The sequence below is a fragment of the Macaca thibetana genome, chromosome 1 (assembly GCF_024542745.1).
Source record: "Macaca thibetana thibetana isolate TM-01 chromosome 1, ASM2454274v1, whole genome shotgun sequence".
Lineage (NCBI taxonomy): Eukaryota > Metazoa > Chordata > Mammalia > Primates > Cercopithecidae > Macaca > Macaca thibetana.
Genome location: NC_065578.1, coordinates 122812891 through 122838322, shown reverse-complemented (window position 1 = coordinate 122838322; position 25432 = coordinate 122812891). Strand labels below are relative to the sequence as shown.

At 40.3% G+C, this 25432-nt stretch overlaps 1 protein-coding gene across 10 annotated transcripts in view; it reads right to left on the bottom strand.

Annotated features, from left to right (window-relative positions):
- Positions 1 to 25432, bottom strand: part of RPRD2 (regulation of nuclear pre-mRNA domain containing 2) — a 117664-nt gene that overhangs the window by 21107 nt on the left and 71125 nt on the right. For 5 of the 10 annotated variants that reach the window (XM_050749355.1, XM_050749341.1, XM_050749371.1 and 2 more), the window contains exons 3-7: positions 14379 to 14479; positions 13441 to 13518; positions 12120 to 12172; positions 11349 to 11475; positions 9324 to 9499 (exon numbers count right to left, since the gene is read on the bottom strand). In XM_050749355.1, coding sequence (XP_050605312.1) covers positions 9324 to 9499; positions 11349 to 11475; positions 12120 to 12172; positions 13441 to 13518; positions 14379 to 14479 — 535 coding nt within the window. The remainder of the gene's footprint in view (positions 1 to 9323; positions 9500 to 11348; positions 11476 to 12119; positions 12173 to 13440; positions 13519 to 14378; positions 14480 to 25432) is intronic. The other 5 variants (XM_050749351.1, XM_050749362.1, XM_050749415.1 and 2 more) reach the window with 1 other exon arrangement.

Sequence of the window (25432 nt, the reverse complement as noted above, 5' to 3'; positions counted from 1 at the left end):
TACAGCAAGAAATGAGACAGACAAAATAATAATAATAATAATAATAATAAAATCCAAAAATAAAACAAAGCCTGGGAGGTCAAAGGCTATTGTTTTAAAAAACAGGGGCTGGGTCTGGTGGTTCATGTCTGTAATCTCAGCACTTTGGGAGGCTGAGGCAAGGAGGATCACTTGAAGCCAGGATTTCAAGACCAGCCTGGGCAACATAGTGAGATCCTGTCTCTACAAAAAAATAAAAAAAATTGGCTGTGCATGGTAGCATGCGCCTGTAGTCCCAGCTGCCTGTAGTGCCAGCTACTCAGGCGGCTGAGGTGGGAGGACTGCTTGAGCCCAGGAGGTCAGGGCTGCAGTGAGCAGTGATCACACCACTGCACTCCAGCTTGGGTGACAAAGTGAGACCCTATCTCAAAACAAAAGTACAGTTTATTGTAAAAGAAGTTTTAGGTGTTAGAAAATCATTGCAAAGATAGTTCCCATATACCCTATATCCAATTTTCCCTATTATTAACATCTAATATTAGTATGATACATTTGTCACATTAATGAACCAATATTGATAATTATGAGAAGTCCATACTTTAGATTTCCTCAGGTTTTTTTTTTTACCTAATGTCCTTTTCTAACCTAGGATCCCATCTAAGATACCACAGAACATTTAGTAGTCACGTCTCCTTTATCCTTAGACTCCTCTTGTTTGTGACACTCTGCTGGATTTTCTTTTTTTTTTTTGAGATAGAGTCTCGCTCTGTCACCCAGGCTGGAGCGCAGTGGCGCGGTCTTGACTCACTGCAACCTCTGCCTCCCGGGTTCAAGCGATTCCCCTGCCTCAGCCTCCTGAGTAGCTGGGATTACAGGCGTGCGCCCCCACGCCTGGCTAATTTTTGTATTTTTAGTAGAGATGGGGTTTCACCACGTTGGCCAGGCTGGTATTGAACTGCTGACCACGTGATCTGCCCGCCTTGGCTTCCCAAAGTGCTGGGATTACAGGTATGAGCCACCGTGCCCGGCCTGGACTTTCATTGGTTTTGATGATCTTGACAGTTTTCAACAGTACTGGTCAGGTATTTTGTAGATTGTCAAATGAGATTTGACTGATACTTTTCTCATGGCTAGACTGGGGTAATAAGTTTTTCGGCAGAAGGCCACAGAGGTAAATTGCTACTGTGATCACACCATATCAAGGGCACATACAATCAATGACTTTCCACTGTTGATGTTAATACTGACCACTTGACTTAATTCCTATAGATGTCCTGATGGTCTTAATTGCTAATGTTTTAAAGTTATCTTTTGAATTTTTCATTTTTTGAGAGTCGATGACCATTAGATTGTTATCATTTTGTTTTATAAATTCAAGAACCTTTATTTTATTTTATTTTACTTCAGACAAGGTCTCGCTCTATCACACAGGCTGGAGTGTAGTGGCATGATCATAGCTCACTACAACCTCCGCCTCCCGGGTTCAAGTGATCCTCCTACCTCAGTCCTCCAAGTAGCTGGGACTACAGGCACACACCACGACTCCTGGCTAATTTTTGTATTTTTTGTAAAGACAAGATTTCACCATGTTGGCTAGGTTGATCTCGAACTCCTAACCTCAGGTGATCTGCCTGCCCCAGCCTCCCAAAGTGCTGGGATTACATCTGTGAGCCACTGTGCCCAGCCAAGAAGCATTATTTTTGAAAAGATACGAACACATTAGAATCTAGCTTTTTGGTTTTGATATAACTGAGTAGCTTATAGTAGACTAATGCTCTCATGAAGAACAAGTAGAAAAGCCAGATACACAGACACACTTGTTTGAATGTACTGGAGAGTGCTAAGGCTACCAAAAACTAAGTGGCAAATACTATCAGAGGGAAAGCATGGAGACCTATGCTGACACTATTTTCTCTTAGGGTTCTGCTGATTCTGGGGAGCTAGGCAAGAAGCTGAGAATTAAGGCAAAAAGGACAAGAGAGGGCCACTATTAAACAAAGAGAAAAAAGCAGAGTTTTTAACAGTCTTGCTGATCTTAACAGGCAAAAATTAGAGACCTGAAAGGCCAAGATTCTGATGAACGATGAAAGAGAGAACTGGCTCAACAATTTTTCCTTCAAGATATTTGCTGAATTCTGAGCTGCTTGAGAGGGAAGAAGCCAAGCAGAAAACCTTCGAAAGAGCAGTGGTCTCATGGTGATGAGGAAACAAGGACTAGAGAGTTTAAATCATGCCATGGAGAAGGGGGCTTAGTGGTCATTCCAGGCTCTCTGTGGGAAAAATCTACATTCCAGAAGCAGGGCTTGCTCAAACTGCAATTCAGCCTCAAGTCAGTTAGGTTTCAGATTTAATTAATATGATCAGCCCCAACATCTGCCTAGGAAAAGAAGGGTGAACTGTCTCTGGAGGGAGAAAAATCATCCAGAGACTCCATAATCTTTTAATGTTCAGCATTCAATAAAAAATTAGCAGACATGCTAAGAGATAGGTCTAAATAGCTAAAAAGAAAATGCAGACACTACATTAGCAACTATCTCTGGGCACTAAACAAAACAAAAACACCAAACACCACGAACATACCCATAACAGGTGAAGCCAATATTGCAACTATATGACAAAACCCAAACAGCTATGATTAATATGCTCATGAAAATAGTGAAAAATTTCTTTCCCTTCCTTTGTGAACAATTCAGTCCTAAACCCATTAGCTGGAGCTGAGGGAAAAAACTCAGTGGCTTAGAGAGAATGGACCCAAAAATGAGAAAAATGTCTGCGTGGGAGGGAGGAATTGCAAAGGATGTTGGAGTATAAGCAGGATAAAAAGAAAATCCATAAAGGTGGCTAGAGAGAGAAGTGCTGGGAGACTGGCCACAACTGATTAAGTAAAAATATTGAGGCCAGGTGCGGTGGCTCACACCTGTAATCCCAGCACTTTGGAGGCCAAGGCAGGCAGATCATGAGGTCAGGAGTTCAAGACCAGCCCGACCAATATGGTGAAACCTCGACTCTACTAAAAATACAAAAATTAGCTGGGCATGGTGGCATGCGCCTGTAGTCCCAGCTACTCAGGAGGCTGAGGCAGGAGAATCGCTTGAACCTGGGAGGCGGAGGTTGCAGTGAGCCAAGATTGTGCCACCGCACTCCAGCCAGGGTGACAGCACGAGGCTCCATCTCGAAGAAAAAAAAAAAAAAGTAAATATATTGAAGACAGGGAGCGAGGCTTTACACTGTTAGAAAAGCAATTAGAAGTGTAAAAAAGCGGGGACAGTGGCTCATGCCTGTAATCTCAGCACTTTGGGAGGTAGAGGCAGGTGGATCACCTGAGGTCAGGAGTTTAAGACCAGCCTGGACAACATGGTGAAACCCCATCACTGTTAAAAATACAAAATTAGCCAGGCATGGTGGCGAATGCCTGTAATCCCAGCTACTTGGGAGGCTGAAAGTAGGAGAATTGCTTAAACCTGGGAGGCAGAGGTTGCAGTGAGCCTAGACTGAGGAACAAGAGCGAAAGTTCGTCTTACCAAAAAAAAAAAAAAAAAAAAAAAAAAAAGGGTATGTCAAAAGAACACAGAAAGGAGCTCACATTGACCAAATCTTTGTCAATCTGAGCATCAACGTAAATATTAGTAGTAATGAATTAAAACAGTGAGTAAATAGGATTCAAGTCCATTCATATAAATAAATGAATACATCGAAAGTCTGGAAAGGAACAAGATATTTACATAGTTTCAAAATACTTCCTCACAAACACTCATTAATTGGTATATTACTTTCTTAGGGCAGTGGTTAATTAAGTACTACAAAATGAGTGGCTTAAAACAATAGAAATTTATTGTCTCTGAAGGCTAGTGGTTCAAAATTAAGATGTCAGCAGGCTGCGCGCTCTGACACTGGGCAGAATTCTTCCCTGCCATTTCCTGGTTTCTGGTGGTGCCCATCAATCCTTGATGTTCTTGGCTTGTAGCTGCATCGCTCCAATATCTGCCTATGTTGTCACATGACGTTCTCCCTGTGCTTCTCTCCAGTTTTCCAGTTTCTCTCTTTTTTTTTTTTTTTGGAGACAGTCTTGCTGTCTTGCCCAGGTTGGAGTGCAATGGTGTGATCCTGGGTTCAGGCGATTCTCCTGCCTCAGACTCCCAAGTAGCTGGGATTACAGGTGCCCACCACCATGCCTGGCTAATTTTTACTATTTTTAGTATAGACAGGGTTTTACCATATTGGCCAGGTTCATCTTGAACTCCTGACCTCAAGGGATCTGTCTGCCTCGGCCTCCCAAAGTGCTGGGATTACAGGTGTGAGCCACTGTACCCAGCCAGTTTCCCTCTTCTTATATAGACACCAGTTATATTGGATGATTAAGGCCCACCCCAGTGAACTCATTTTAACTTGATTATATCAGCAAAGACCCTATCTCCAAATAAGGTCACATGCACATGTACTGGAGGTTAGGGCTTCAACACATCTTTTTGGGATGCATAATTTAACCCATAACAATTACCAAGGGAAAACTTTATAATGGACAAACCTGGAAGATGCCACATTAATCAGAATATCAAGGGGAACATTCCCGGTAGTGAGATAAACCAAACTTGTATGCCATCTGACGAGACGAAACATGAAGAACACAGAATCACTTTAGTGATATTCCTTCTAAAGATGCATAATCTCAATCTGATCACAAAGAAATATCAAATAAACTCAAACTGGGAAACATTATACAAAATATTTGACTTGTAATCTTCAAACACATTTAGGTCATGAAAATCAAGGAGAAAGCTAAGAAACTGTTTCAGATCAAAGGAAAATAAAGAGATGACAACCAAATGCAACTTGTGATTCTGGACAGCATTTTTCCTATAAAAACTGGCCAATCTGAATAGATTCTGAGGATTAGATTATAAGTGTGTCAAAGTATCAATTAATTTCCTGATTATATAACTACAACTGGAGGGGCACAGTGGCTCATGCCTGTAATCCCAGCACTTTAAGAGGCTGAGGCAGGTGGATTACCTGAGGTCAGGAGTTTGAGATCAGTCTGGCCAATACGGCGAAATCCCGTCTCTATTAAAAATACAAAAATTGGCCGTCGTGGTGGTGGGCGCCTGTAGTTCCACCTACTCGGGAGGCTGAGGCAGGAGAATCGCTTGAACCCAGGAGGCGGGGGTTGCAGTGAGCTGAGATCGCGCCACTGCACTCTAGCCTGGGTGACACAGTGAGACTCGTCTCTAAATTGAAGTGGCAATTCTAGAACCAAAAGTAAACCAACTAAGAATAGATGGGTTTAACCATAGATAAGATTCAACAGAAACTATATATATATATATATATATATATATTTTTTTTTTTTTTTCGAGACGGACTCTCACTCTGTCTCCCAGGCTGGAGTGCAGTGGTGCAATCTCGGCTCACTGCAAGCTCCGCCTCCTGGGTTCACGCCATTCTCCTGCCTCAGCCTCCCGAGTAGCTGGGACCACAGGACCCCGCCACCATGCCCGGCTAATTTTTTTGTATTTTTTAGTAGAGACAGGGTTTCACCGTGTTAGCCAGGATGGTCTCAATCTCCTGACCTCGTGATCCGCCCGCCTCGGCCTCCCAAAGTGGTGGGATTACAGGCGTGAGCCACTGTGCCCAGCCTAACAGAATAAAATATTAATGAATTACAAGACTAGTTAGTAGAATATCTAGAAGGAAGCAGAGAGAGAAATAAAAGATGGAAAATTCAGAAAGGACTAAAAAAAAGGCATTTGGAACACAACAATGAGATCTAATATACATACTAATCTGAGTTCCAAGAGGAGAGGAGGGAGATGAAACAGAAACAATAATTGAGATCAACAGCTGAGAATTTTTGAAAATTTATAAAAAACATGAAGCCATGTTATGGGTGAATTATCTCTCTCTGCACTCCCTGACTCATATGTTGAAGTCCTCACCCCTAGAACCCCAGAATTATTTGAAGACAGGATTTCTACAGAGGTAATCAAGTTAAGTGAGGTTATCAGGATGGGCCCTAATCTAATCTGACTGGTATCCTTATAAAAAGGTGAAATCTGGGAGATGGAAGGAGGGAGAAAGAAGGAGGGAGGGAGAGGAAAGGAGGGAGGAAAAGGGAAGGAGAAAGGAAGAGAGGAAGAGAGAGTACATGCAAGCAAAAACTGGAGATAAAACAGAATCTAAAAATTATTTGATTAATAAAAAAAAGCAGAAGAGGAGTAACAAAGAAAAGGACACACAGGACAAATAGAAAGATGGCAGACTTAAACCCAAGCATATCAATAAGCAGACTAAACACCGCAAAGTCAAAGATTTTCAGACTAGATAAAAAAATAAATAAATAAAACTAAAACAAGATCCAATTATATGCTGTTTGCAAAAGATATACTTAAATATAAAAACTATGAGATGCAACTTAGAAGGAAATTTACTGTATTAAATGTATACCTGTCCTAAAAGCTGAAAATCAACCTGCTTATCCATTAGTCAATTCAGGGTTGCGTGGGGGTAGAAAATAAATGATCTAAGACATTTTAATTTATTTTTCCTTTTCTCTCTTCTTTTAATGTACAGAAGGGTCTCACTATGTTGCCCAGACTAATCTTGAACTCCTGGCCTCAAGTGATCTTCCTACCTCAGCCTCCCAAAGTGTTGGAATTACAAGCATGAGCCACTGTGCCCAGCCTAAGACGTTTCTAAACATAAGGACAGACAAAATTTCTCTCTCACAAACACTTTTTTTGGGAAATTAGTTGAGAATGCTCCAGTACAATGAGAGAAACTAAGAAAAAAAGACATGGAATCTGGAAAATAGAGGACTCAACTCAGGACAACAGTTAAGAGCTATTTCAGCCTGAGACTTAGAGAATAACCTAAACTGGGGACAGGGAATGAAAATTCAGGTAGGGAGGTCCCAGGGGAAAAGGGAATTCAGAATAGTTGGTGTGACAGAGAATTTAGAAAGGCTATGCAAGGGCAAACAAAGAGAAAACAAAATTCTAGGAAAAAACCAAAACTTCTAGTACGACTATAGTTACCACAAAACCTTGCAATGAACAATGTTTACAGGGTTATAATGTAAGCTTTTAAAAAAATCGTTTTCGAATCTTTAGAGTAGCAAAGAAGAATTAAGTATGATTACAGAATAGAATGTAAATATTACCAACTTTGACAATAGAGAAGTAAATATAGTTGGCTGGGCACGGTGGCTGATGCCTATGGTCCTGTCCCTTTGAGAGGCCGAGGCAGGTGGATCATTTCAGGCCAGGAGTTTGAGACGAGCCTGTCAAACACGGTGAAACCCTGTCTCTACTAAAAAACCAAAAATTAGCCAGGCATGATGGCATGCGCCTGTAATTCCAGCTACTCGGGAGGCTGAGGCAGGAGAATCACTTGAACCCAGGAGGTGGAGGTTGCAGTGAGGCCAAGAGAGTGCCACTGCACTCCAGCCTGGGTGACAGAGCGAGACTCCATCTCAAAAAAAAAAGTAAATATAGTTGCTTGAAGATGGAAAATTGAAGGGTAGATAGATGAAAACTAATGGGAGCAAACAGGGATGCTACTAAGCAAATTTTACGAAGTAGGGAGTCTAGGGTTAATGGTCAAAAAATAGTAAATACAGTCCTTTAATTTATAGATAACAGATTTAAAACAGTCATACAACAAAATTGGGAGAAGGAGAAAGGTGGGTGAGTATAAGCTAAATCCACATCTGTCGTATCAGGAAGTTAACAGCTATTTCTAAAATAGGATAAATCAAGAAAGAACAATATAGGCAAATCATTTACATGTATGGAAGCAAATGCCAGAAAAAAAATACCAAAATGCGTTAAAAGGGATCGCTTCTAGGAAGTAGGATTGGTGGGACCTACAGTACCATATACTTTCATGACCATACACAGTGATTAAAACTGAAAAAGAAAATTCATTATGAAACAGTTTCTTTCAGAGGTCATTAGACACATGCCCACTTATTCTCTCTCTCCCTTTCTTGGGGGAATAAAAAGAAGTTCCCTGGCTGGGCGCGGTGGCTCACGCCTGTAATCCCAGCACTTTGGGAAGCTGAGGCGGGCGGATCACCTGAGGTCAGGAGTTTGAGACCAGCCTGAGCAACATGGAGAAACCCCATCTCTACTAAAAATACAAAATTAGCCGGGCATGGTGGTGCATGCCTGTAATCCCAGCTATTTGGGAGGCTGGGCTCAGCAGGGCTAAAGCAGGAGACCCTGTCTCTACTAAAAATATGAAATTAACTAGGCGTGGTGGCACATGCCTGTAATCCCAGCTATTCGGAAGGCTGAGGCAGGAGAATCACTTGAACCCGGGAGGCAGAGGTTGGAGCTGAAATCGCACCATTGCACTGCGGCCTAGGCAATAAAAGCGAAACTCCATCTCAAAAAAAAAAAGTTCCTTAATTCAGTCAATTTACATGAAATTTGGTAACAGGATGTTTCCGTCCAGTTTTCTGATTAAGAAAAAAAGTAATGCCAGGCACGGTGGCTCACACCTGTAATCCTAGCACTTTGGGAGGCCGAAGTGGGCAGGAGTTCAAGACCAGTCTGACCAATATGCAGAAACCCCACCTCTACTAAAAATACAAAAATTGGGCCAGGCGCGGTGGCTCATGCCTATAATCCCAGCACTTTGTGGGACTGAGGCAGGAGGATCACTTGAGGTCGGGAGTTTGAAGCCAGCCTGACCAACATGGAGAAACCCCATCTCTACTAAGAATACAAAATTAGCCGGGCACGGTGGTGCATGCCTGTAATCCCAGCTACTCAGCAGGGCTAAGGCAGGAGAACTGCTTGAACCTGGGAAGCAGAGGTTGAGGTGGGCTGAGATCATACCACTGCACTCCAGCCTGGGCAACAAGAGCGAAACTCTGTTTCAAAAAAATAAAAAAAAAAGACCCAGGTGTCTTATTCTACCACCACCACTCACTAGCTATATTACCTTATACAACGTTACTAATCCTTGTAATTTCTTCTTCTTCTTTTTTTTTTTTTTTTTTTTTTTTTGAGATGGGTCTCACTCTTGTTGGCCAGGCTGGGGTACAGTGACATGATCACAGCTCACTGCAGCCTGAGATCACACCGAGATAATTTCTGTACTTTTTTGCTAGACACAGGGTTTCACTATGTTGCCCAGGCTGGTCTCAAAGTCCTGGGCTCAAGCAATCCTCCTGCCTCAGCCTCCCAAAGTGCTGGGATTACAACATCTATCCCAAAAGTAATTTCTTCATCTACGATGAGATAAAAAATGCTTATCCTAACAGTTAGATAATGCATGTTAATAATCTCTGAAACATAGTAACAAGCATTCAGCATAAGACAGCTTTAATTATTACTTACATTGGCCACCACTTTTACTTCCTTGTATTGTGCTTCATAGAAAATTCCAGCATTTTCCAGTGCTTCTGTTAATGAGGGTCCATTTTTCACCTGCTTATCTAATCCATTCACAAATTCTTCCAGCTTGGAGCTTGCCTCTTCAAATTCTTTGGAGAACTTCTTCCCACCTGTTTTATCTAAAATGACATGGGAAGTATTCATTTCAGGATAAAAAAAAAAAAATGTAGTCTTTTGACTTTTGAAGAAAACCTCTCTTTGTGAACATACTCTTGCTGCCTTACTGTGCAATACTCTTAGTTTCATAGTTTTGTCTTTTTTTTTTTTTTTTGAGACGGAGTCTTGCTCTGTCACCTAGGCTAGAGTGCAGTGGCGCGATCTCGGCTCACTGCAAGCTCTGCCTCCCAGGTTCACGCCATTCTCCTGCCTCAGCCTGTAGCTGGGACTACAGGCGCCCGCCACCATGCCCGGCTAATTTTTTGTATTTTTAGTGGAGACGGGGTTTCACTGTGTAAGCCAGAATGGTCTCGATCTCCTGACCTCGTGATCTGCCTGCCTTGGCCTCCCAAAGTTGCTGGGATTACAGGCATGAGCCACCGCACCTGGCCTAACAATTTTATCTTAAAGAAGCTTCTCCAAATTACAAAACCACAAAACAGATTATTAAAATTCTTTACAAAACAGACTCATGTGAACCTGCCAGAGTGAAGGCACTTGTAACTAAGGTAAAGAAAAGAAAGTTCAACTAAAAGAGTTTGGTGATTACTTATTTTCTTCACAAATTGGATTCTACACTGCTACTTACTTAGGAATAACAGAATGAAGCTCAATTCTATTCACTTATACCATAACTTTTGCATTACAGAAGGCAGTAAGATGTTATCTCTTAAACAAGAAAAGTAACGTTCAGAAAAGTAAAAATAAAGTGACCTCTGTATGCACACAATAAAAGTTATTCTTTCCTATCTGAAAAAGATTCGTGATAATTCAGTACATCTACTTCTTTCCCAGTGACTGGCAGAATACGGCTTTGGATGTGAGTATAAATTTTGGCTTTGCCTCTTACCAGCTGTGTAACTTGGGCAAGCTACTAATCTCCTTACAAGACCTCAGATTTCTCATGTGATAAAATAGAGATTTTTAGCATGTTTTCTGTTATGATGATTGAATTAGATAATATACGTTAAATTAATTATTTGTTTAAAAAAATGTTTTCTTTAGAGATGGTCTCTTCTGTCACCCAGGCCGGAGTGCAGTGGCATGATCACAGTTCACTATAGCCTCGACCTCCTGGGGTCAAACAATCTGCTTGCCTCAGCCTCCCGGGCAGCTAGGACTACAGGTGTGTGCCACCAAGTACATTAATTTTTTAATTTTTTTGTAGAGGCAGGGTCTCATTATGTTGCCCAGGCTAGTCTCAAACTCCTGGTCTCAAGCAATCCTCCTGCCCTGGCTTCCCAAAGAGTTCAGATTATAGGCACTGTGCCTGGTCTGTTAAATTTAAAGTATGGTACAGGAATAAAATTGGTGCCAAAATTAATAGCCAGTAGTCATTTACTTATTATTTCAAAAATATTCATCAAATATCTATTATGTGCCAAGTATAGCTCTAGGTGCCAGCGTATAGCAATGAACAAATCAATATAATTTCTGCCTTCATGAGGCTTACATTATAATAAATTATTAGTATGATTTACAATTTACAATGCAAGGAAAAGAGATGGTCTAACTAGATTTTATGAGGCATTAGAGTAACTTCATTGAAGAGCATACCCATACCAAGTAACCACACATGTGAAATACAACTGTCTATATATATAACCCAATACACCAAGAAAGTACTAGAAATGAGAAAGATAGAATTTACTTACGAAATTTATATGCATGAAACAACTACCTGGGAAACCAGAGGTGCCACAACTATTTTCTACCCAAGGCTCTCCTTATGAGGTAAACCAGTATGATTACCGGAAAAATGACAGATATGGAAAGAAAATCTGACTTATTCTAAAAGGATGTAAGCATTACCTTTTAAGCATTTGAGAGTTTCTGTGCTGCACACATCCACCCTCATAGTTGACAACTGCTTTTCCTTCAGTTCTATCTGATCTTCTGAGCGCTTGTATAGCAACAGCTCTTCAATTAGGGCCTGAGACTAAACACAGACCAGAGTCATATTTCATTTACAAGATCATTCAATTATTCTCATTCTATCTCTCCCTGTTTTATAAAACAAAACAAAACAAAACAAAACAAAAACAAAAACAAAACCCTAAAGTTTAACAAAACCCTGGGAGGAAAAAACTTTTCACTTTTTCTCACAGTCACAGATATTAATGATCAATTCTCATGTCAAAATCATGTTTAGTTATAGACTTTAAAAGATCCTTTTCCTTAATTATACAAAGCTAATTTATGGATACAGAGTTAAGACTAAAACAGACAAAGGTCCACTTACAAAGCCTCTTTAAATTTTAATTACATAAACATAGCCTTCTGTAAGCAAATTCTAATTTAGAAAGAGTTTCACAGGAAAATAAACTCTCTTGCTGGCATAAATTGAATACAGAACTCAGCTGATAATAGATATACTGGAAGAAGGTTATTTCTACCATTAGGGGAACAGATAAAACGCCAAGCAATCTAATCCCAATCTGGGTTCCTTTAGAACAGTTCCCGCATGTTTAAAACATGACAGGTGTAACTGAATACAAATAAATCTTATTGGACTATACAGGAAACTATAATACAAAAGGGGTGAATAATACTTTGCTGTATTAAACAAATTCTGTAACTTACTCGAAATTCCGCAACTATCTTAGACTTGAGAGCAGCTTTTGGATTTGTAGATGCTGTTGGAATTAAACAAAAGGTCATTAAGAATACAGACACAAAAAGTTGACTAATAGGAAAAATTTTAGCTCTATAGTTAAGGATATACTCTGAACATATGGCAACATGCACATTTAAGTCATAATTCCTAAAATAAATAATGGACTAGGAAATTTGAACACTCCTAAACGTGGTCAATGTAAAAATATGCTATTTAGACAGACCTAATCTACTTACCTCCAACAGACCCTTGAAGTCATAAAGTCCTAGAATTATTGATTTGGAGACACCGAGATACATCAAGTACCTTTTTTTCCTAGTGTGGGTGTAAGAGGATCTAAATACCTCAAATTAAGAGTGTTCAGGAACAGGACATCCAATTAATCCTGAGCACTGGCTGAAGAAAATTAGTGACAAATAACTCTATTCCTATATATTTATCCTTTGAATTTCTTTTTCTGCTGACTCAATTCATAGCAAAAATAGGCAAGGAAACTTCTAGGTATATTAACACTGTGGTTGAACTTTGGCTGAAATGACGACTCTTGTTGTTCCTAAGCATGCAACTTATGACCAAAAGGATGTCTGAGGACTCCCTTAATCATGATGGATATCATATGCTCGCTGGAGCAAAACCATCCCAAGTGTCTTGTTTTACCTCCCAATTCTCACTCTCTTTTACTTTGTTCCCTCCATACCTTCAAGTCTCTCTCAATATTCCTCAGTTTGCCCACAGCAGCCTATCACATGCAGTATTCCATTCCCTTGATCTCATGCTGGGTAAATATGATAAATATAACAGGAGCTCCCATTACAGAATGAGCTTCTGGCCAGGATCTGAGGCCCACGTCTAATTTGGTAGAGTATATCCCCCAAATCTGGAGATTTCATGGTTCCCACAGAAATGCTTCTTAATGCCTAGTCTCCTCTTCAGATCTGTTGTTTAATGCCAGCTGCCTCTAACATCATATATCCTTGAACCTGAAAATTAGCCTGGACACTATCAAGTATTTTTTTCTTCTTTCAATCCCCCAACTACTCTTGAATCTTCACTCAATTAAACCCTTGTCTGCATTTCCTTTGTTTTAAAGTGTAGTTTTTGTTTGCTTTTTTTTTTTTAAGAAGTAACTCCATGATGGCTTGTTTATCATAGGTCACTGGGAGCCTCCCAGGCCTGGAAAACAGGCTTGCCCATGGTTTATGCCAGGTACGATGTCAAATGGTCTACATTTTCTTCTGCTCCAAAAAGAGGAGGTAATTTTATATTAGTTGAGATTTTGTTCCTTACTTTGTGATTTCTTCCACTGCTTATTCGGTTGTTTGTTCAGATTTTCTTTCAGCTGCTTCTGAGTTTTGAAAGTGGTACCTGGAAAACATTTCAGTTTTTGCAATCTGGCATTATGGGAAGCTGTTCTGTCTGTCCACTTCAGTGCCAAAGTTGCAGCATGAAAAAAGGCAATCCGAGACTGTGTGTTGTTTCTTTCTTTCCTTTTCTTTCATTTTTATGAAAAAATAGAAATTCCTACCCGATCTAAGAAGCTGTCAAATAAACATGATTTTTATCATCAGTGAAATTACCAATTCTGAAAAAAATAGGGAAGGAGGCTTAAAAATACCAATTAACAAATTAAAATGAAGAATTTAACAGCTTCTTAGAAGATGCCATTTTTAAAGCAAATTTCTAGTCAAATGACGGTCATGGTAGCAGATTATCACCAACTTCTACTCAATAACTTAATTACAAGCATATAATACATAAGAATTAAATTCCTTTTAACAAAACAGTACACAACTTACTGTAAATCTAAATCAAAAGACAGTCTAAAGACTGCCGATATATGCTTACTACCAAACAGCTTAGTAAGAATTGACACCCTGTGAAAAATTCTCCAACAGTAAGGGCACAGGGCAGTATTTATTAACACAAACAATGAACCATTTGAAACACTCAATGCAAATGCAGGAAAATAACCAGATGGCTATCACCACTTAATATGCTTGACTTTTGTTATCACTAAAAAACAAAATCCAACCCCATCCCTAAAACCAATTCTATTTACATTTTAATTCAAACAGATCTAGGTTTCTCAAAAGTATTTAATTTTAAATAGGGCTAGATTCAAAACTTAATTTTTCACTATTATACAACATGACCATATCTATAAAATTATGTAATTGTAAAGACTGACTCAAAATTTTCTTTTAGGAGAGAAAAAAGACACTTACTCAAAGCTTCTCTCAATGCCACAATCATCTCTTCTGGGTATACATTTCTATCTTCCCAGATTTTAAAGATTCGTTCTACAGACTTAGAGACAGATGGATCCCTGAAAACAAAGAAAAAGTAATACAGACTATAAAAACCTTGACTTCTATTCCAAACTAGAAATCTGAAAATAAAGTTATCAATAAAATTATTTTCCAAATTTCTTCTGATGCTTATTTCAAAACTTTTTTTCTATAATATCCAGGACTAAAGAAATCTTAAACTTTAAGGATTTTAAGAATCTTAAATTACCATTCAACACTTTTATAAATGACATAGATGAAACTACAGATGACATACTGAGAGCTTTTTGATGGATATGAACTTGAGAGGGCTGGGAATGTGTGGACACAACGGGAATTCTAAAAGAGATTGAAAAACCTGGTCTAAAACACAATTATAGTAGTACTGAATAAGAAGACAAGGTTTAGCAATGCTATATTTTTTCATTTTTTAAAGGTTTAGAAAAAAAATCTTGAATCAATCACATACTGTAACATGTTTTCTAAAAGACTATTACATAATACTATGAGAATACACAATAAGAATTAGGGAAGTAAAGGGTATTGGTTTATTCTGGCTGGATCACAGATGAGCTTCTGGTTCAAGTTGGCTATCTAACTTTAAAAAAATGTTGGCCGGGCACAGTGGCTCACGCCTGCCACCCCAGCACTTTGGGAGGCCGAGGTGGATGGACTGCCTAAGGTCAGGAGTTCGAGACCAGTCTGGCCAACTTTGAAAGGCCGAGCTGGGAAAACCACTTAAGCTTGGAAGTTTAAGACCAGCCTGGTATACAGAGAGAGACCTCATCTCTACTAAAAATGAAAAAATTAGCCACATGTGGTGGCACACATTTGTAGTATCTCCTACATGGGAGCCTGAGGCAAGAGAATCGCTTGAGCCCAGGAGATCCAGGCTGTAGTGACCGGTGATCATAACACTGCAACCCAGCCTGGGCCACAAAGCAAGACCCTGTCTCAAAAAAAAAAAAAAAAAAAAGTTAAAGTAGAAGTGAATGATAAATAATTACCAATAAAATTAATAATTTAAGATTTTAATTATGCTTTGTGAAATGTAGAAGAAATATAAAAAAACAATGCAGGAAGGGCATAACCGTTGTCAGGAAGAGGAATCAAACTGGTGTGATCTCAGGAAGCAAAACAAGGACAAAAGTATGAAGCCATAGGGAAAAGAAATTTTATTCTAACAGATCTGCCAAAGAACAGAAACCATTCTAATAATTTAATAGATCTGTCAAAAGACAAAACAGGAATTTAACCTCTCCCTAAGTGAATCCACCAAACCATGTGGAGATTGAAGTATATGATTCAAAAAAAAAAAAAAAAGCTATGTCAAATTTAAGGCCTCTTTCAAGGATGAGAGTCTATGAATCCATATCATCATGTATTCACAAAGAATTTTTTTTCTTGCCTAAGAATGGCTTATGTAAGAAACAGAGAAAATTGTATTAAACCTTATAATTTTCTTTTTTTTTTTTGAGACAGGGTCTCACTCAGTTGTCCAGGCTGAACTATGGTGGCGTGATCTTGGCTCACAGCAGCCTCAACCTCCTGGGCTCAAGTGATCCACCTGCATGTAACATGCTTTACTGCAATATTTGCTTTATTGTGGTGGATTGGAAGTGAAACCTCAATATCTCCAAGGTATGCCTGACTATGCGTGTGACTGGTTTCAAATACAATGCTAACATTTATAGAAGAAAAAGACTGTAAGATAGTAATACTGAAATTGTTATCTTAAAAAAAAAAAAAAAAAAGGAAATTGTTATTTTGTAAATCTCCATTTGGTGAAAGTGAGTGAATTTTTCTTTATACTTTTCACAATTTTCTGTGTTCTATAATGTTTAGATATGACCGGGCACGGTGGCTCACGCCTGTTAATCCCAGCACTTTGGGAGGCCGAGTCCGGCGGATCAAGAGGTCAGGAGATCGAGACCATCCTGGCCAACATGGTGAAACGCCGTCTCTACTAAAAATACAAAAATTAGCTGGGCATGGTGGTGCATGCCTGTAATCCCAGCTACTCGGGATGCTGAGGCAGGAGAATTGCTTGAACCAGGGAGTCGAAGGTTGCAGTGAGCTGAGACTGCGCCACTGCACTCCAGCCTGGAGAGAGACCGAGACTCCGTTAAAAAAAAAAAAAAGTTTAGATATGTAAGTACTTACCATTGTGTTACAGTTGCCTATAGTATTCAATACAGTGACATGCAGTGCAGGTTTACAGCCGAAGAGCAATAGGCTACACAATATAGCTTCGGTTTTTAGTAGGCTATACCATCTACGTTTATGTAAGTACACTCCATGATGTTCACAGGATAAAATTCCCTAATGACGCATTTCTCAGAACATATTCTTTTTTTGTTTTGGAGATTGAATCTTGCTCTGTCACTGAAGCTGGAGTGCAATGGTGTGATCTCAGCTCACTGCAACTTCTGCTTCCTGGGTTCAAGCGATTGTCCTGCCTCCGCCTCCCGGGTAGCTGGGATTACAGGTGCCTGCCACCATGCCCAGCTAATTTTTTTTTTTTTTTTTCCGTAGGGACAGGGTTTCACCATGTTGGCCAGGCTGGTCTTGAACTCCCGACCTCAAGTGATCTGCCCACCTTGGCCTCCCGAAGTGCTGGAATTATAGGCGTGAGCCACCGCACCCGGCCTCAGAATATATTGATGTTAAGCAACACATGACTTTTTTTTCTTGAGATGAGTCTTGCTCTGTCACCCAGACCGGAGTGCAGTGGTGCAATCTCCGCTCACTGCAACCTCCGCCTCCCGAGTTCAAGTGATTCTTCCGCCTCAGCTTCCCAAGTAGCTGGGACTACAGGCCCGTGACACCATGCCCGGCTAAATTTTGTATTTTTTTTTTTTTAGTTGAGACGGGGTTTCACCGTATTGGCTAGGCTGGTCTCGAACTCCCGACCTCATGATCTGCCCGCCTCGGCCTCCCAAAGTGCTGGGGTTACAGATGTGAGCCACGATGCGCGGCTCGACTTTTCTGGTTTTTTTTTTTTATAATGAGAGAAAGAATCTCAGCACAAAAAAATATAAGAAATGACAGTAGAGTCTGTTCTTTCTGGTTAATAAACCTCTAGAAAATTGTAAGGTTTAGGCTGGGCACAGTGGCTCATGCCTGCAGTTCCAGCACATTGGAAGGCTGAAGCTGGCAGATTACTTGAGCCCAGGAGTTTGAGACCAGTCTGGGCAACATGGCAAAACCCTGTCTCAGGAAAAAAATACAAAAACTAGCCAGACGTAGTGGGGTACACCTGTAGTCCTGGCCACTTGGAGGGCTGAGGTGGGAGGATTGCTTGAGACCAGCGGTTCGAGTCTGCATTGAGCCCTGATCAAGCCACTGCACTCCAGCTTGGGTGACAGAGTAAGACTCTGTCTCTAAAAAACAAACAAATAAATTTTTAAAAAGTTACATTTACACTATACTATAGTCAATTAAGTGTGTAATAGCATTATGTGTTAAAAATAATATACATGTTAGTTAAAAAAATACTTTGTAGCTAAAAAAACCTTAACAATCATCTGAATCTCCAGCAAATCATATTCTTTTTGCTGGTGGAGGGTCTTGCCTTGATGTTGATGGCTGCTGACTGATCATGGTAGTGACTGCTGAAGGCTGAGGTGGCTCTGGCAATTTCTTAAGATAATGAGGTTTGCTACATAAATTGACTCTTCCTTTCACAAAGATTTTTTTTGTAGCATGCAATGTAGCTTGATAGCATTTTGCCCATAAGTTTCTTTCAAAACTGGAGTCAATCCTCTCAAATTCTGCTGCTGCTCCATTAATGCAATATTCTAAAATCCTTTGTTGTCATTTGAACAATGTCCACAGCATGTTCATCAGTAGATTCCATCTCAAGAAACTCTTTTTTTTTTTCTTTGAGACAGAGTCTCACTCTGCTGCCCAGGCTGGAGTGTAGTGGCACGAATTCAGCTCACTGCAACCTCTGCCTCCTGGGTTCAAGCAATTCTCCTGCCTCAGCCTCCCGAGAAGCTGGGACTACAGGCACCCACCACCATACCCAGCTAATTTTTTGTATATTTAGTAGCGACGAGGTTTCACCATGTTGCCCAGGCTGGTCTTGAATTCCTGAGCTCAGGCAATCCACCTGCCTCTGCCTCCCAAAGTGCTAGGATTACAGGCGTGAGCTACTGTGCCCAGCAAAACCACTTTCTTTGCTCATCCATAAGAAGCAACTCTTCATTTGTTCAAGCTTTATTCATGAGATTATAGCAATTCAGTCCCATCTTTGGGTTCTATTTCCAATTCTAGTTCTCTTGCTATTTCCACCACACCTTTAGTTACTTCCTCCACTGAAGTTTTGAACCCCCTCAAAGACATCCATGAGTGATGGAATCAACTTCTTCCAAACTCCTGTTTTACGTTTTTATAAATATATATTATTTATATATTTTATATATATAAAATGTATATATAATGTAGGTACATTATAAATGTATATATAATATACATATATATATATTTTTTGGAGACAGAGCGAGTGTCGTTCTGTGGCCAGGCTGGAGGGCAGTGGTGCGATTTCGGCTCACTGCAACCTCTGCCCCCGGGTTCAAGGGATTCTCCTGCCTCAGCCTCCTGAGTAGCTGGAACTGCAGGCGTGCACCACCACACCTGGCTAACATTTGTATTTTTAGCAGAGACGAGGTTTCACCATGCTGGCCAGGATGGTCTCGATCTCTTGACCTCATGATCTGCCCACCTCGGCCTCCAAAGTGTTGGGATTACAGGCGTAAACCACCATGCCTAGGCCTAATACTGATATTTTGATCTCTCCCCATGAATCACAAATATTCTTCATGCCATCTAGAATGGTGAATCCTTTCCAGAAGGTTTTCAATTCCCTTTGCCCAGATCCATAAAAGGAATCACTATTAGTGGCAACATTATAAGACATAGCCTTATAATGTCTTTCTTTTTTTAATAATAGAGACTAGGTCTTGCAATGTTGCCCAGGCTGATCTCGAACTCCTGAGCTCTAGAGATCTTCCCATCTCGGACTCCCAAAGTGCTGGGATTACAGATGTGTGCCACCATGCCCAGCCTGTATTTTTTCTTTTTATTTGAGACAGAGTTTTGCTCTTGTTGCCCACGCTAGAGTGCAATGGTATCATCTCGGCTCACTGCAACCTCTGCCTCCTGGGTTCAAGCAATTGTCCTGCCTCAGCTTCCTGAGTGGCTGGGATTACAGGTGTGTGCTACCATGCCTGATTTTATATTTTTAGTAGAGACGGGATTTCACCATGTTGGCCAGGCTGGTCTCGAACTCTTGACCTAAGTGATCCACTAGTCCTGGCCTCCCAAAGTGCTGGGATTACAGGCATGAGCCACCATGCCTAGCCCCGTATTTCTTAAATAACAAGAATTGAAAGGTCAAATCACTCGTTTATCCATGGGCAGAATAAATGTTGTGTTAGCAAGCAAGAAAATAACATTAATCTCCTCATACATTAGAGCTCTTGGGTGACCAGGTGCATTGTCAATGAATAATAATATTTTGTAAAGAATCCGCGTGTGTTTTTTTTTTTTCCCCTGAACAAGAGCAGGTCTCAACATTGGGCTTAAAATATTCAGCAAACCATGCTGTAAACAGATGTGCTGTCATCCAGGCTTTGTTGTTCCATCTACAGAGCACAGACAGAGTAGATTTAGCATAATTTTTAACAGCCCTAGGATTTTCAGAATTGTACATGAACACTGGCTTCAACTTAAAAGTTTCCAGCCAGCTGAATTAGCTCCTAACAAGAGAGTCAGCCTGTGCTTTGAAGCAAGGACTGACTTCTTTCTAGCTATGAAAGTCCTACATGGCATCTTCCAACAGAAGGCTGTTTCATCTACCTCGAAAATCTGCTGTTTAATGGAGTCACCTTCATGAGTGATCCGAGCTGAAGTTCTGGACAACTTGCTGCTGCTTCTACATCAGCACTTGCTGCTTCATCTTACACTTTTGTGTTATAGAGATGACTTCTTTTCTTAAATCTCATTCTCTCAACCTTCATAGAATTGAAGAGTTAGGGCCTTGCTCTGTATTAGGCTTTGGCTTTATGTTCTATCTGGCTTGATCTTCTATCCAGGCCACTAACCTTCTCCATATCAGCAATAAAGCTCTTTTGCTTTCTTATCATTCATATGTTCACTACAATAGCATTTTTAATTTCCTACAAGAACTTTGCATTCACAACCTGGCTAACTGGTGCAAGAGGCCTAGCTTTCAGCCTGTCTTGGCTTTCAACACGCCTTACTCACTTAGCTTAATCTTTTCTAGCTTTTTATTTAAAGTGAAAGATGTGTGACTCTTCCTTTCACTTGAACACTGAGAGGCCACTGTAGGGCTAATAATTGTTCTAATTTCAATATTGTGGTGTCTCAGGGAATAAGGAGGTCCCAGGAGACAGAAAGAGATGGGGAATGGTGGGTTAGTGCAATCAGAAAACACACAACACTTACCAATTAAGTTCACTGTCTTACATGGACGAAGTTAGGAATACATAAAAACAATTATAATAGTAACATCACTGATCACAGATCACCGTAACAGATACCATAAAAATGTGAAATGTTGCAAATATTACCAAAATGTGACACAGAGACATAAATGAGCATATGTTGTTGGAAAAACAGCACCAATAGGCACAGGGTTGCTACAAACCTTCAATTTCTAAAAACAACCACATTACCTGAAATGCACAATAAAACAAAGTATGCCCTAACTCTCTTCACACTCAAAAAATTATATTATTTTCACTTAACAAACATTTCCCCATCTTCCAATCAACTCTTTATAAACATTCCTTTCTTTCTTATTTTTTGGAGATAGGGTCTCACTCTGTCACCCAGACTGGAGTGCAGTGGCATGATCTCGACTCACTGCAACCTCCACCTCCCAGGCTCAAGCGATTCTTCTGCCTCAGCCTCCCAAGTAGCTAGGATTACAGATGTGCGCCACTACCACCTAATTTTTATATTTTTGGTACAGACAGGTCATGGTTTCACCATGTTTGCCAGGCTGGTCTTGAACTCCTGACCTCAAATAATCCACCCGCCTCAGCCTCCCAAAGTGTTGGGATTACAGGCGTGAGCCATGGTGCCCAGCCCTAAACATTACTTTTAATGACTACACAATACTCCATTAGTATTTATAAATGTATATTTAACATTTCCAAACTTTATTCATAAGGGTTTCTCATATTTTCTGTTAAGGCTGTTCTTAAATATCTAAGAACAGCTTTAACTGTTCTTAAAAACTGTTTACATATATAGACAGACAGTATCGCTCTGTTGCCCAGGCTGGAGGCAGTTGCACAATCTCAACTCATTGCAACCTTCACCTCCCAGGCTCAAGCAATTTTCCTGCCTCAGCCTCCCCAGTAGCTGGGATTATAAGGCATGTGCCATCATGCCCAGCTAATTTTTGTATTTTTTGGTAGAGACAGGTTTTGCCATGTTGGCCAGGCTGGTCTCGAACTCCTGGCCTCAAGTGATCTGCTTCCCTCAGCCTCCCAAAGTGCTGGGATTATAGGCATGAGCCACCGTGCCTGGCCAGATATTTCATATATTTTATTGCTAGCGTGACTCACCATCCTTATTGCTAACTTCCCAGAGTAAACTCACTTATTAAGTCTGTTGATGGTTCAGTGCTGCTTCTTGATTGGTTAAAAAAAAATTATATGCCTCTGTGTGTGTGTGTCATATTATGTATATTATATTACATATATTATACATATAATATTATATATATTGCTAACCTCCCAGTGTAAAACTCATTTAGAAGTTTGGTGATGGTTCAGTGATTCTTCTTGGTTAAAAAAAAATTACGGTAATCCCAGCACTTTGGGAGGCCGAGGCGGGCAGATCGCGAAGTCAGGAGATCGAGACCATCCTGGCTAACATGCTGAAACCCCGTCTCTACTAAAAATACAAAAAATTAGCTGGGCATTGTGGCGGACGCCTGTAGTCCCAGCTACTTGGGAGGCTGGGGCAGGAGAACGGCGTGAACCCAGGAGGAGGAGCTTGCAGTGAACCGAGATCATACCACTACACTCCAGACGGAGCAAGACTCCGTCTCAGAGGAAAAAAAAAAAATTATGTGTGTGTGTGTGTGTATATATAGTGTATATATTATTATATTATATATATACAGAAAAAGAGAGAGAGGGTCTGTTTGTTGATGGTGAATTATCTGTTTTTGTTTCTCTGTTTTTATGTTTTCCTACTTCTTGAAAGTAGTTTTGCTTTGTATGCTAATCTACACTGACAGCTACTTTCTATCAATGCTATAAAAATATTTTTTCACAACTGCCTCTGGCTTCCATTGCCGCTGAGAAGTCTGTCATCAGTTTAATTGTGGTCTTTTTTTAAAAAAAATTTTTTTATGGGTACATAGATGTGTATCTTTTTGGGGTACATGAGATATGTTGATATAATGTGTAATAATCACATTGGAGTATATAATAGGGTACCCATCACCTCAAACATTTATCATTTCTTTGGGTTACAATCATTCCAATTATACTTCTCCCCCAACCACCTCACCTTGAGACAGGGTCTCACTCTGGTCCCCCAGGCTGGGGTACAGTGGTGCAATCTCGGCTCACTGCAGCCTGGATTGCTCAGGCTTAGGTGATCCTCCCACCTCAGCCTCCTGAGTAGCTGGGACTACAAGCACATGCTACCACACCTGGCTAAATTTTGTGTTTTTTTAGAGACAGAATCTCACCATGTTGCCCAGGCTGGTCGCAGACTCCTTGGCTCAGGCAGTCCTCCCACCTCGGCCTCCCAAAGTGTCAGGATTACACGTGTGAGCCACCATGCCCAGCTCCAATTATTACTCTTTAATTGTAGTCCTTTTATACTGATCTTTTTTTGGCTGCTGTTTTTTAAATCATTTTTTTATTGTGATTAAATATATGTAACATAAAGTGTGCCATTTCAGCCATTAAATGTACAATTCAGTGGCAGTAACTACATTCGCAATGTTGTGCAATTTTCACTACTATTTCCAAAATTTGTCACTACCTCCCTCAGACCTCATCACCTCCCAAAGGCTCTACCTCTTAATACCACCACGTTAAGGACTAGGTTTCAACATATGAATTTTAGGGGGACATAAACATTCAGACCACAGTACTCTGTACCAGTAACTCCCCCGGCCTCTTTTTCCCAGCTCCTGATAACCTTTAATCTTCTCTCTCTATGGATCTGCCAATTCTAGGTATTGTGATAAATATTTGTCCTTCTGTGTCTGGCTTATTTGTCCTTTTGTGTCTGGCTTATTTCAGCATGTTTTCATGGTTTCAACCATTTCGTAGCATTTATCAGAATTTTCTTTTTTTTTTAAGATTTAGGGTCTTGTTCCATCACCCAGAAGAAAGTGTAATGTCATTCCTTTTTTTAAAAAAAATTGTGGTAAAATACACGTAAAATTTACCATCTTAACCAATTTTTTAGTGTACGGTTCAACAGTCAAGTACATTCACATTGTTGTGCAACCAAACTCCAAAACTTTATTTTCCCAAATTGATATACTATATCTACTAAACAATAACTTCCAATTCTCCCCTTTCCCCAGCAACCACGATTCTACTTCGTCTCTGAATTTAACTACTGAAGGTGACTGATGTAAGTGGTATCATATAATACTTGTCCTTTTGTGACAGGCGTGTTTCACTTAGCATAATGTCATCAAAGTTCACCCATGTTGCAGCATGTATTAGAATTTCCTTCCTTTTTGGCCGGGTGCAGTGGCTCACGCCTGTAATCCCAGCACTTTGAGAGGCTGAGGTGGGCGGATCACCTAAGGTCAGGAGTTCAAGACTAGCCTGACCAACATGGTGAAACCCTATCTCTACTAAAAATACAAAAATTAGCCGGGTATGGTGGCGTGCGCCTGTAATCCCAGCTACTCAGAAGGCTGAGGCAGGAGAATTGCTTGAACCCGGGAAGCGGAGGTTGTAGTGAGCCAAGATTGCGCCATTGAACTCCAGCCAGGGCAACAAGAACAAAACCCCGTCTCAAAAAAAAAAAAAAATTTTCTTTCCTTTTTAAGACTGAACAATATTCCATGTTTGTATACATCACACTTTGTTTATCCATTCATCCACTGACGAACATGTGGGTTGTTCTTCCTTTTGGCTACTGTCAATAATGCTGCTATGAATATGCCTATACAACTATCTGTTTTAAGTCTCCGTTTCCATTTCTTTTGGGGTATATATCTAGAGGTAGAACTGCTGGATCATGTGGTAATTCTATGTTTAATTTTTGAGGAACCACCAAACTGTTTTCCACAGCAACTGCACCATTATACATTACTGCGAGAAATGTAAATGGGTTCCAATTTTTCCACATCCTCTCTCAGCCCTGTCATTTTCTAGTTTTTTGTTTGTTTTGAATTATAATTACCCCAGTAGATGTAAACTTTGGATGTTTTTAAAACTGCTTGTTTTATAATTTCATTACAATAACTAGGTATAAAATTTTTATTTATGCTATTTAGTATATGTTATTGCTTCCTATATCTTAGATTCATATTTTTTATCACTTTTAAGGTGTTCTCAGCCAGTGTTATCTTTTTTTTTTGAGACGGAGTTTCGCTCTTGTTGCCCAGCCTGGAGTACCATGGCGTGATCTTGGCTCACCGCAACCTCCACCTCCCGGTTCAAGTGACTCTCCCACCTCAGCCTCCCAACTGGCTGGATTACAGGCATGCACCACCAGGTCCGCTAATTTTGCATTTTTAGTACAGACGGGGTTTCTCCATGTTGGTCAGGCTAGTCTCGAACTCCCGACATCAGGTGATCTGCCTGCCCCAGCCTCCCAAAGTGTTGGGATGACAGGCATGAGCCACCATGCTCGGCCAAACAGTATTATCTTCTAAATCACTCAAAAGTTCTCTCCTTTTGTACAGAATCTACCAGGCTCAAGTGATCCACCCACCTCAGCCTCCTGAGTAGCTGGGACTATAAGTA